We start from the raw sequence: 13,081 nt of genomic DNA on the forward strand, positions 1-13,081 counted from the left end.
GTGTGACAAAAAATAGGAAATCAGAAAGGGGGCAAACACATTTTCACACCACTGTATATGCAATGTTTGGGTTATAGAGAAAGTTTGGTTTTCAACAAGTTTTTTGTTTATTTTTCAGGTGTCACGCATGCACATTCTGAACACCAGCTTTATATTTGGCCAGTCGTACACTCATTACCCTGCATACCTAAACTTGACACAGGTGACAGTAAGCTGAATACCTAAGCTCACTCACAGTGATGACGAGGAAAAAAAGAGAGGTGTGAGGATTATATATGTTATCGGTTGATGTTATTAATGCAAAATTCAACAACTTGATTGAAATTTACCTTTTATCACTGCCCCCAGTATGAGTTAGAGAGAGATTTTATGTCACTGGTGGTTTTTATTTGACAGTAGCTACTAGAAAGGAAAGGGGGTGGAAAAGGAGAAAATATGTAGTAAATAACCCAGATGGGAGTCAAACTGGGGACAGCTGCCCCGACGGATGACAGCCTCAGTACATGGTGCAGCTGTTCTGCCCACTTGGTCACATGACTTCCTCAGCTAAAGTTTGAATGCTATCGAAACAAAAGTACTTTCACACCTTTTCAGTCTTAAGCAGTCATCTTGTGATAAGTAAACAATTAAATACTGATAATGTTAAAGTGGATCTTGTCAGATTGCACTGAATGCCTTACGGATTTTGAGCTAAACACAATTATTTTCAGTCTTTTTGACATCACCTATGTTGTTGCATAGAATAGAAATAATCTTTGTTGTCCCTCAGTGGGGAAATTCAAGTGTAACAGCAGCAATAAAGCATGTAGATTCACACATGTAGAAATGTAGAATATATCAAAATAGAATTAGCAGTGATATACTTTATAATAAAGACAAAATTAAAAATAATGTACTTTGATCCAAAAGAATGGGAAACTGAATAGGACATGTAATTGTGCTATGGTGTGTGTGTATTTGAAGATTTAATATAATGATAAGCAGGATAAATGACAAGATTTAGATGAGTTAGACAATAAGGGCTCATGCAAAGGAATGCAAATATTTATCAAATTGAATATTTATAAAATCTTTCTTTGATGGTAAAACAATTATAGGCTCCTCCTAGATATTTAAGATGAAATAATCTCTTAAGAATATTTTATGTTTTGTCTTAAAAGAGGACTCAAGCACAAAGATGATGGCAGAGAATATTTGAATTAAAAAAACAACAAATGACTAACAGGAGGTTGAAACCGTCTGGCACAGGATATGGAACGACGACCAGAGAACCGGAGTAATAATGGAGGAAAGTGATGGAGAATAACAGAGAAACCAAGAATAAAACAATGCAGACCGGAGGCCTTAAATTCTGTTTGAGAGTTGGAAGTAACAAAATCTAAAGAACCTAAAACATAATAATTCACCAAAAAGTAAACAAATAGAGGAACAAATTAAGGCAGACATGAAACTTCTTCATATCATAATGGATTATCTCAGCATCATTACCATCTAACTTATTTTTCTCTCCGAGGTTTCTGCAAAGCGAATAATTACAGCTCATCATTTTAAGATTTACTTACTCACATCTGCACTTAGGTTTGTTCAAGATGAATCAAGATGATCCATCTGCCTGTAGCTCTCACAACAGAATCACTGTGTCTACAGAAATACATCCATCTGCAAAAGTTATTGTTAATGTTGTCATGTAATGCAACTTGTAGAGGATCTTTGCTTCTCTTCTTTTGATAGAGATTTTTACAATCTCCTGTCTATCTTCATCACAATTAATGTAAACAGAAACATGGTGTGAAACACTGTGGATACATTTACCCTGTGAAACACGTAGCTGCGTGGGAAAATAAACAACATAATAATCGAAGGGAGAGATTTTGAAATCAAATCATTCGAGTCATTGAGGAATCGTCGCAGCCTCACTTCATACTGCGCTTCAAAGGCTCATCTTAAATGTTTTCTGAAGCAACAAGAAGTCTGTAAGCATTGAAATGTCAGTATATTTCTTAGATCTTTTGTTTTCTCTGTGCTTTTGTCTGTTGATATTCTCTATATTTATCTGCTGTGGCATTGTTTCCTTGATTTAATTTTTTTTTTTTTTCATAAACCTACCTAGGACTAAATCCAGTCCTCTTGTGGCTAAACGTTATATTATTCTGAGTTTTCAATTCTCCTAAACCAAACAACATAAACCTTGACAAGTTCATTAAAAGTGAGCTGATTCAAGCTCTGTGATAATGTGGTAATGAAGGGAATGAACTAATAAGATCACCACTGGAGAAACTATTATGAAACTCTCGAAGGATATTGACGTGGTGTGATCCTGCTGCTCCCTGAGCGTGTTTTGGTCTTCTCATTTGTAACTGCACAATTAAAGGCCCTCCCATAGCTGTCATCAGCAGCATTCTCCACTCTGATGAAAATGTGTTGACATGTTGAGCTCAGACACACTCAGATTCCTCACCTCTGTCTCTCTGTTGGACTTGAAGCAAAGTGCGAATTGTGTGTTTTATTTGCCTCGCATTAGCTGACGGGTCCAACTTTTACTTCTTCTAATAGAAACAGTCATTTTGGGGAGACTGTGTGCATAGAAAAATTATTATATAAATAAATTGCAATCTTGAATCTTGTGTTAAATGAGGTGTAATCTAAGACTTTGGGTGACCTTTAAATATATTCCTCAAAATGTAATATTTTTGTGACAGATATCAGTTGTTCGTTTTTTTTTTTTTAAGTAATTTAGTGAACCAGTTGTGTACAGTTATACCAGAATAAGTATAAATGGTCATGACACACTGAAAATGTTTTGTTGCTCTGGTCTTAATCACTTCCATTGTTTCTAACATGTTTTAAAATTGGGAGTTTCACACATACAAAGCAACCAGCAACAATTTAAATACATTGCAAAAGAGAGAGTACAGACATGCTGAATACACTTGAAGGTTTTTATGCTGTGTTTGTCCTTTGTGAGAAGAGTTTGTATTGTTAAGACATATGAGGGTAGTCAATCAGCTTTATTTATACCAGATTTGGTAGAACTGGGTCAGTAATGACCAGGTTTCAGGTAAGAGGTATCCCTAGCCAGTCACTCTATTTTTGAATCTTGTTTCTCAGTTCTGTGGCAGCAGTAAGTCCTATTACCAGAACAGGGAACTTCAATCTGCTCTCATGACGGCAGCTAACCTCAGTAACCCTGCATTCCTGGGCTGGATTTCACAACACCAGTTTTACCCAATATTTACCATCGATCACTGTTCTGTCATTGGTGAATAATGGTCCTTCACTCAAATATACAGTAAAAGTATTCTCAGGACTTTTTTATTTTTTTTTTATTTTGCTGCACTCCGACAACAAACTATATGTGTTGATATTTTATGTGACATAATAACACAAAGTATTTGATAATTAGGAATTGAATCCAAAAAGACACAAGGTTACAATAAAGTATGAAAACTCTGGCATGCATTTCTATTCCGTTTGAATCAATGCTTGGCAGACCCACCAGCCACTACGATGTCAGCTGCAGGTCTTTTGGGGTTTGTCTCTGCCAGCTTTCCACATCAAGAGACTGAAAATGTTCCCATTCTGCTACGCAAACTGAATAGATGTCATCTGTAAGAATTTATTTCCAAGTCTTACAACAGATTTTAAGTGGATTCAGGTCTGGACCTTGACTTCACAATTCTTGTACAATAATATGGTTTAATCTAAGATATTTCTTTATAACTCTGGCAGTATGTTTTGGGGCATTTTCCTTCTGGAAAGTGAAGCCTCTCAGCATTTTTTTTTTCTTGAGGATTGCCCTGTTCTCTTTTCACCATTGGATGATAGTACAATAGCTTTCTTCCTACCACTCTTTCGATTTGGATTTCTGCAGCTACTCCAGAGTTACCACAGTTTTCTTTTGTTAATGCTCTCCTTTGAGAGCCTGCCAATTTTGGTGGATTACCATTTCTTGCAGTTATTTCATAATCTTTAAATTTTTATGCTCTCTGGGATTTTCAAACCTTTTGTATATTGTTTTATAGCCTAAAAATGTCTTACATTTCTTCACAACTTCCTTCCCTATCTGTCTTAGTTGGTTGTCATGATGTCGTTTGCTCGTTAATTTTCTCCAACGAACATTTGAGGCCTTTATAGAACAATTGGGTTTATACTGACATGGAAATATAGATGAACAACTTCAGAAGGCAATTTATTGCACATAAACCCATTTCATAGTTTGTTTTAGATTTTCATTTGAATGTTTTCAAAACCCTCTATCCTTCTAGAGTTTCTAGTTATTGTAACTCACCTTTCACTTCTCCACATATTCTTTTGCCAGAAGCGGTGTGTAACATGCTTACTATTAAACAGAATGAAAGGCCCATTTATTGTTTAACAATTGTCTGGTTCGGCATGAAGCAGTTTTCACATGAACTAGTTTTTCTAGAGTTGGGTGCAGAAGATGTCAAATTTGATGCTTTTTTGTCTGTTCTATTTTTATTTCCTGTAATGTGTTCGAGCTCTAATGAGTTGGAGGCCACACGCCATTGATCACTGCCTTCGTCATACTGCCATCAACAAAATTCTCATCAGTGCCGGTGTTTTGGTTCACGCTCTCTCCTGTGGTTCAGTTCCCCTTTTTTTCTTGTCTTTTTACCCATTACCACCAGTTTTCTCTCCCAGTTAAATGAAGTGCTGATAGCTGCTGGATTGTATTCTGCTTCCACCCTCCTAGTCATCCCATTAAAGGGAAGCCTGTGAGGAAGACTAATGTTGTTTAGTTATAAATCTGCTCTCATATGATTCACAGCATGCAGTGGTTCATAAGAGACTTGTCTCATTTAAAGAATGATTGTTGTCTTTTAGTACAATTGTCTCATGGATATGAGATCTAAAATGACTAAAATCATAACAATCAAGTAACTAGATATAAAAACATGTTAAAGACATTTGACTTTGATTTCATGACGGGAGAATGGGGGCGTCTCATCCACCCCCACAAAATGCCGTCCTGGGCGGTTGCCCATGTCACCCATATCAGAAACCGCCTCTGCCTACTGGTGCTGATTGTGTTTGCTTGGGTCACCACAAGGCCACAATATTTGCATGTGCACTTTTCTGAAGGTGAATTTTTCCAGCAAATTTCTGCAGTTGAATTTTTGCAGGTGAAATTGATGGTGCCAAATTTAAAGTAAAAAACAAAATTCATATGCATAATTGCAAGATAAAAAAGTCAGGGTTGTAAATTCAATGTTTAAAACACTCAGATTTGAATGAGACTGTATTTTGTCCATTGGAAGGGACTGGTAATTGTACAAATGTTTTTCTTAAAAAGTATTATTTCTTAATGCAAGATTTTGTTCACAGTCTAACTAAATCTACTGAAATTAAAATATTGATTTTGCTATCTTTGTCAAGTTTTGAGTTTCTACTACTGGAATAAAACAGAAGTTTATTTGAAAGCTTTTTTATATATACATATTTGAACTTTCTGTGGAGATGTCACCAATCTGCAGAGGACATTTATGCTCTTCATGTAACAAGTAAACCAAACTCTCCAAAAAAAAGAACTTACATCATTATAAACCATTTAAAGTTGAACAAATTATTTTTCCTCCACTCACGATAGATTGGCATCCTGCTCTAAATGCATATTCTGGATAATGTCTAACCCCAGATCATTTTCAGTAGATTTGTTAAATAATGATTTCATTCTTCATGGGCTGCAGCTTTTAGTGTCTATAGTGGAAGTTTATGATATACAGGAAGAAGCTTTTTGAAACGGATGCATCTTTAATCCGTTTATGGTTGATTTTGGCCTTTGCATTAGATTTATTTGCAGCAACTTTACAGATAGAGAACTATAACGTTACACCAGAATCACCTTTAGCAACCTTTTTGTCTTTTTTAAATAATGCCTTCTACTGGAGAAACATTCAAAAATGCTTCCAGCATAATCATTTTCAGCAGCAGCTCACTGGCGTTGAAGCCTGTAATTAGTTAAAGATGCTTGCTGCTGTCTTCCTTTATAGTGGCTTTTTGTCGCTCGATGTTCCACAACAGGTGTTTACTCCCTCCACCTTCACACCCAACCTTCAGCTCTGATGCGTGACCAGCATGAAGCTGTCTGCCCTGACGCGTGACCACGCACGCTCAACAAACGAATATTGCGTGACACCAATTTATATGGCAGCTGACCGGTCACCAGTGAAACGCATGAATATTTACTTTCTAAAAACGTACTAGACGTTCTGCAAAATCATCAAACTTGTACATCCTGTTTGATTTACATTACTCTCTACGCAATGGATAATTAGCTGAAATATGGGGACAAAATCTACCTTATTGGTTTTATCATTCAGTGTGGATTACAGCTTGTATGGTTAATTGTTTTCCTTCTCCTTATGTGCTGTCAGATCTAGGTTGGACAGGGTGAGGTGAGGTGTGTTGATCCTGTCGCAATTGTGTCCTTTCCTTCTGCTCTCACACTGCAGGGAAACTGGACACGCTCCCTTTATGGTCCTCCCGCAGCCCAATAGATTGAGTCTTTTTCCCCTCTGTTTTTCATCTTTCTCCTCTTTGTTGACAGGTTGCTTTTGTTCACCTTGTTTTCGAGGGAAAAATGTTGTGGAAAATACTTGAGTTCATTTTTCCGTCGTGCTCAGTGGTAGGATGGTGATCAGGTTGTCAACAGAGCAAAGGAGAGAGGAGAGATGCGCTCTCAGTTAGACGGTGGAGTGTTGCTGGTTTATTTAACGAAATCCACGGATCGAGCTGCCTCTCCTGCAGTTTGGGGATGTGACCTGTTGCAGATGTTGTTTTTCAGACTTTAGACGTCGGATGGATACAAATGGAGTGAAATGAAGCACCGCCGACAGGTTCATTTTAAACGGCGGATCGCTAAATGAGGAGTTGACTTACTTTTTTTTTTTTTTTAAATTTGTGTGACTTAAAATATTTTTTCTGGGGTTTGTTTGTTTGTTCAACTTTGAAGTTAATCAGCAATTATGTTTCCGCAAAATACTGAAACCAAACAAGATCTCTTCAACGCGCTGCTGGCGCTGTGATCGTGGCACCGCGCCCTGCTTTGTGGAGGACTGTAGCCCAATAACCCGCTTTCCTTCTCCTCTCCTCAACCCCGTCTTCTCGATAGAATGGCCCGCTTTGGAGACGACGTCCCGGGCTTGTTGAGCTCTGGGGATGGAGGATCGGAGCGCAACAGGAACCGCGATGGAGCGGCCGTGTCCACAGGTGGGATCTCCCCGGCGTTCAAGCAGACCAAAGCGCAGCGCGCCCGCACCATGGCCCTGTACAACCCCATCCCGGTTAGGGAGAACTGCTTCACCGTCAACAGGTCGCTCTTCATCTTCGGAGAGGACAACGTGGTCCGGAAGTATGCTAAGAAAATCACTGAGTGGCCATATCCTTTTTTACGTTTTTTTATTTTCGCTCTGCACGGATGATATCACACTTACCTTGTTTGTTCAAAGTGTCTAAATGGAAAATATAAAAGGTAGGTCAACTGTCACCAACCCTCACTGTGCAACAAAGTCTGATTTTAAGAGTTTATCCACACCCAACCTGGCACAACAATCATCTAATTACTTTCACAATACTGCAGAGTTTCACCTTTAAGAAAAATAAATGGGATTATTTACCTAATCTCATTCATCTAGACATGAATAAATGTCATTTATCTAGACATTTATCACTTGGAGCACTTGGTTTTGGATCAAGTGCTCCAAAATCAAACTGGAGCACTTGATCTAAAAATAAATAAGGTCCTTTTCCCCTTTGAAGTAGCTTTCACAACTTTCACAACAGTAAGGCATATATAATATGTTGGGTTTTTTTGTTAGTTTTTTCATTTTGATATTGAAGTTTTGACCACGGCAAATCTTCTAGCCTAAAATATATTCCAAAATCCACCGAACTCTTACTGGTTTTTAAGAAAAGCCTATCAAACAGAAAGTTGTGATTGCTTGGAAATGTTTGGTTCATTTTTGGCCTGTAGAATAAACGTATGAAGTTTCAGCACCATGGATAGAACTTGTGGTACAGAGGTGTTTAATTTTGCTTAATTATGTAACATGTGTTTTATCAAAAAGATAGATCACTAAAACGCATTTAGCTTGTTGTTTTGTAATGAAGTTGAATTATAGCAGATGGGAAACTGTTCCTGAGTAATGCAGGTGTCATTTGCTTCTGTTTTGATGCTGAAAAACGTGCCAAAGCAAAGCAACACAAGAGCTTTGCAATTCATGGCTTTAAACCCTTTCTGTCAGCGTCATGAAGAGCTGCTGATTCCACCTATCAGCAGATGAACACAAGTAAACTAGAATCTTGATAATTGTACTAATTAAGCACAACTATGCGTTAATGATGAATTAATCAAATCATAATATGTGTTTATGTTTTCAGTTTATTTTGTAAGGTCAGCTCAGGGCTTCACAGGTGAAGTGAATAACACTGATCACCTTTTCATCATGGCACCTGTTAGTTGGATATATTTGGCAGCAAGTGAACATTTTGTTCTCAGCGATGAGGTGCTAGAAGCAGGAAATGAGTGGCAAGGATCAGGATTTCAGTACGTTTAACAAGGTTTACAGTAGTAGACGGTCATCAGAAGTGGAAATGCAGCAGGGCTTTTGGTGCATGTGGGGAGCGAAGCCTGACCCATATGTGCCGATCCAAAAGACAAGTAGTTCAAACAGCTGAAGAAGTTTTATTGCTGATGCGATATCAGAACCATATTACTATGCTAAGGGATCATACTGTTGCAGACTAGATTGCCAATGCTTGGTCATAATGTTGTGCCTGTTCGGTGTAGAGTCCATTACAATCCAAATCATTTTTGTACAGTTTAATTCAGCCCAGATTAAATGTTCACACACAATTCAATTATTTCTGCGTATTTGTTGTTGTTTTTATGAGGTTTGAAATGAAACCCATCCATTACGTTCCTGGTGTTGATAGAAACCAACTTGTTGCTTTACTTTCAAAACAGTTTTACTGTTTTGCGCCGCCTGTTGCAGGGGATGCGGTACACACAAGTGTCGATTGGCGGCGTGTTTATGCCGCTGCTCCTGCTGCTGCTGCACAGCTCACCAGGTGTCCAGGCCAGGTGTGGCCTGTTCACAGACTATTGTTCTGCTCCATTCAGCAGCTTCCTGACTGACTGACTGCTCCACTGCTGAGCTTATAAACACACCTAATAGAAGGAGCCTTCTTTTGTTGCCGACTACTGCCCATTGAGTTTTTTTTCTGGCCTTAAATCTTTAGTCTGGGATCTGCATGTGAATCACACCAGAGATTTTCGAAAGCACCGCTGGTTTGTCTATTAACCAAGCTGCACTAGAATTGCACCTGCTGGTACATTTTATTTCCCCTTCCAAATCAAAATCAAAGAGCTGTGGGTGCTGTTGTGATCAGAAGGAAAGCAGCCAGGCTGAATAACCTCCAGGTTAATTTGCTCTGTGTAGGGAGTGTCCTGTTACGTAGAATGAGCTCCACTGTATCTGATTAACAGGCATTAAAAGGAATTATATGAAATATTGTCTGATCGCCATGCCATATGCTATTACGGCTAGTCATAACTCACCACATCATATTCTGTTGTTTGATATTAAGATTTTGAGGAGAATGGTGCTGAGCTCTTATCAAAAATCAGAAGAATAAACAACAGTAGATGAATACATGAGCTTATGCAATATAACATGTAATCAAACTGATATCAACACAGTCCCTATGAGAAGCTCCAGGGGCAAAACATAAGCATTGAAAGATGCAAGTGCTAATATATTCAGCAGGGATTACAGGGAATACTTGACATTTAGGCAAATATGGTTAGTTGCTCCTTGTAGAGTATTGGATGCTTTCTGAAAACTCCACTGTGGTGTCTGTTTATCATGAACTGGGGCCAAGAGGAAAGGAGAGGAAAAGATGCAGCCTAAATCCATGCCAGACCAAACGTTTCATTCACGAGCGCATGGATAAAGTCACCAGTTAACATGTTTCATCAAATTTCTTCGCATGTTTTTTTTATGGGATATTTTCATTTTCTCAGCCTGGTGCAGTGACTTCCTGGTGTTTTGTTGTCATTGTTTTGTTGCCAGGCAAACAGAAGGCTTTTAGATTAACCACACTGATACAGATCCGCTCAGACGCTTACTTGCTTTGCACCATTGTCATGAATTTCACATTACCTTGGACTTTTAATGATACATTTAAAACACTCATCTTCCAGGATGAAATGATTATACAGCTGCAAGGATTTAGTAAAACTAGAATTTTTGATGTACAAATCTGAATTTATTGTGGAGTTTCTCTAAGTCAAACTGGATCAAAATGATGCACATAAACAATTTTACACTCCTTTGATATTTGGTTAAATATCCCATACAAGTTGTATCTCAGCCACATGCTTCATGTAGCCATCAACAAAATTCTGGCATAATTTTGATTGAATATTTGCATCCCTTCTTTCTTCATTTTAATCAGTTGGGGGTTTTTTTGGCATGAAGACTTGCTGTTCTCCACAAGAACAGCAAGTTTGTTAAGAACAAATGGCGTCAAACAGGTGGGTGGTATCTTCCTGTTGTGGGTCTTGGTAGATCTCAGAATTCACTTAAATCAACATCTACAGGAATGAAACATGGACACAACCAGGTGGTCCAACAGAAGAAAAACAGTTTTGTGGAGGATAAAGCAGACTATCTTTTGGAATGGCCCCAATGTAAACCTTCAACTTTAGGCCACTGCCAGGAAACTAACCGATCTAAATGAACTCAGCCATCAGTGATAGTAAAAGTGGTCAAATACTCAGAAAGAACTATAAACAAAACCTTGTTTATGGGTACAAAAAATGTACATTTTTTCTGCTGGTGGGAAATTAATCCAAATTTTAATGAATATTGTATATTTTTGTACATATTTCTAACTAAGTGGAAAAGAGAAATTCTAGAAGAAGTTTAGACTTGAGTACTCGTTTGCAAAACACACCAACTCCATCTAAATATACTTTTACAGCTGCTCATGGCTTTCATGCATACTACTCAGTAATGGACAAATGCAGAGAAATACTGTAATAAAGACACTGCTGTTTTTGTAATTACTGTGTAGCAAAACCTTCCTGATGGTAACAGATTAAAAGCAGGAGAAAAAGGATATATTTAATGCATAGGAACATTTTCTGGTTTTCTGCGATATTCCTTCCTGTTGATGTGTACTAAGTTTCTCAAACTGATTTCCAGCAGATGGCTGACCTTACTTACTGTGTTTTCATTGTGTATGTTTGTGATCAAACCAGCACAAAACTTTGAAATGAAACCTTTACTGTCTCCTTTTCTGAATGACCTCTACTGGTTCCACTTTAATCCTGTTAAATAGAACCAGCCCAAGATAAATGGGCTCAGTAGCAGACTGTTTGAGCTACCCACTGATGGTTGTCAGGCTTAATAGTTTTGTCTTAAATGAATTGAAATATTTTGTTTTTGAGGTCTTCAACTGCACAATCCTGCTATATTACCAAACTCATGACTATTTGGTACTGTGTACTTTGTGTCGTTGTGTATTATTTTCTACAGTATGTATCAAATTATGATACTGACAGGTAAAAGGTTTATGCTTTGTTGTAGTAACTGACTGCTGTCATAAATGTTTATGTTTTTAACAGAAACAAAACAATAGATTTAACAGAATGATAATAGTACTACACTAAAGATTTTTGTTGTTTAAATTATTTTTATTTTTTTTAATTCATCATCTACTTCAGTGGCCAGCCTGGAATGACCTGTTTGACTTACTGCCAAGCATGTAAGAAACATTTGTTAGTAAGAATTTGTTTCTTCATAGCATTACGTTGTAAAGAATAGTGGGTCATGTTCCTCTAACTCACAGGTGTCAAACTCTAGTCCTGGAGGGCCACTGCCCTGCAACGTTTAGATGTGCCTCTGCTGCATCACACCTGAATAGAATAATTAGGTCATTAGCAAGGCTCTGGAGAACTGATCTGCACAAGTAGGAGGTAATTAATCCATTTTGTTCCAGTGTTTTCTACCTGTGGCACATCTAAATTCTGCAGGACAGTGGCCCTTAAGGACTGGAGTTTGACAACTACTTAGATAGGACTTTTTTTTCCTTTTTTTTTTATTTGCTACCGGAAAATGTTCCATATTTCCGTATCACTGAGGCTTTAACCTTTTAACAGTTTTGTTACCCCAAAGCTAGAAACTGGCACTTACATTGTATTTTCAGGGTATCCAATAGACATTTGTCTCAAGTGAGAGTCATGCAAATCAAGAACATACACTATTAGTGAACTGGCTAGTGGTAATCACACACACTCTCTTATAATCTCTTATCTCTGCAGGACATCTGGTAAAGGTCAGCCTTGTGTTTGCAGCACAACCTGCAGCTGTCATTTCACAGTAAGAGCCTCTTTTCTTCTCTGAGTGCTCAATTAACAGAGGATGATCAATTCAACAAACATCCAGAGGCTCCTGTGATTGGCTGAGTGGTGTGGGTGAGCTTATACGATCACATGACACCTTTCTGGATTTGTTTGAGTGCACCTTGTCACTGACAACATCAATGGTGGCTCACCGGAGCAAGGCATGGTTACATTTGTGCATGCCTGAGTCTGACTCAAGCTTGGCTGCCTGAGGGCGTAGCTGATGGAGGCTGATGGCGGCCTGGCAGGAAGATCCAGGGCTTAATGAAGCACTCAGGCTCAGGTTAGACTTGCAGGCCTGCTGAGGACTGGCAGCTGCTCCTCTTGTCTGATCCCCACCAGGATCCCCTGCAGTGGGAAGTTTCCCGTTGAGAAGGTGTACCTCTAAATAATTGATTATTGGATTTAATAGTTTGTTTCATCATTAGTGCAAACAGATAAGGAGATATGGAGGTTTAAGTTTAAAACAGTGCAACAGGGTAACCGCATTGGTCTTCTATTATATTTTCAGGATGTTGTTCTTTTATTAAGCTTCACTGAGGATTAAAATTACACAGGTTAATGTTGTAATAAAAATTCCATTAAGGTTTGTAAAGTCCATACATATTCCTCTAGAGTCTGATTGGAGTTGAGATGGATCATTAATTTTCC

General features: G+C 38.2%; 1 protein-coding gene across 8 annotated transcripts in view; it reads left to right on the forward strand.

The window, feature by feature from the left end:
• The window catches only part of cacna1ea (calcium channel, voltage-dependent, R type, alpha 1E subunit a), a 108,052-nt gene that overhangs the window by 31,773 nt on the left and 63,198 nt on the right, over positions 1-13,081 (forward strand). For all 8 annotated transcript variants that reach the window (XR_004340368.1, XR_004340367.1, XM_032571223.1 and 5 more), the window contains one exon: positions 7,133-7,399. Coding sequence is in view for 6 of the 8 variants with exons in the window: in XM_032571223.1 (XP_032427114.1) it covers positions 7,133-7,399 (267 nt within the window). In the remaining 2 variants the exon portion in view is untranslated. The remainder of the gene's footprint in view (positions 1-7,132; positions 7,400-13,081) is intronic.

The sequence above is a fragment of the Xiphophorus hellerii genome, chromosome 9, assembly GCF_003331165.1.
Source record: "Xiphophorus hellerii strain 12219 chromosome 9, Xiphophorus_hellerii-4.1, whole genome shotgun sequence".
Classification (NCBI taxonomy): domain Eukaryota; kingdom Metazoa; phylum Chordata; class Actinopteri; order Cyprinodontiformes; family Poeciliidae; genus Xiphophorus; species Xiphophorus hellerii.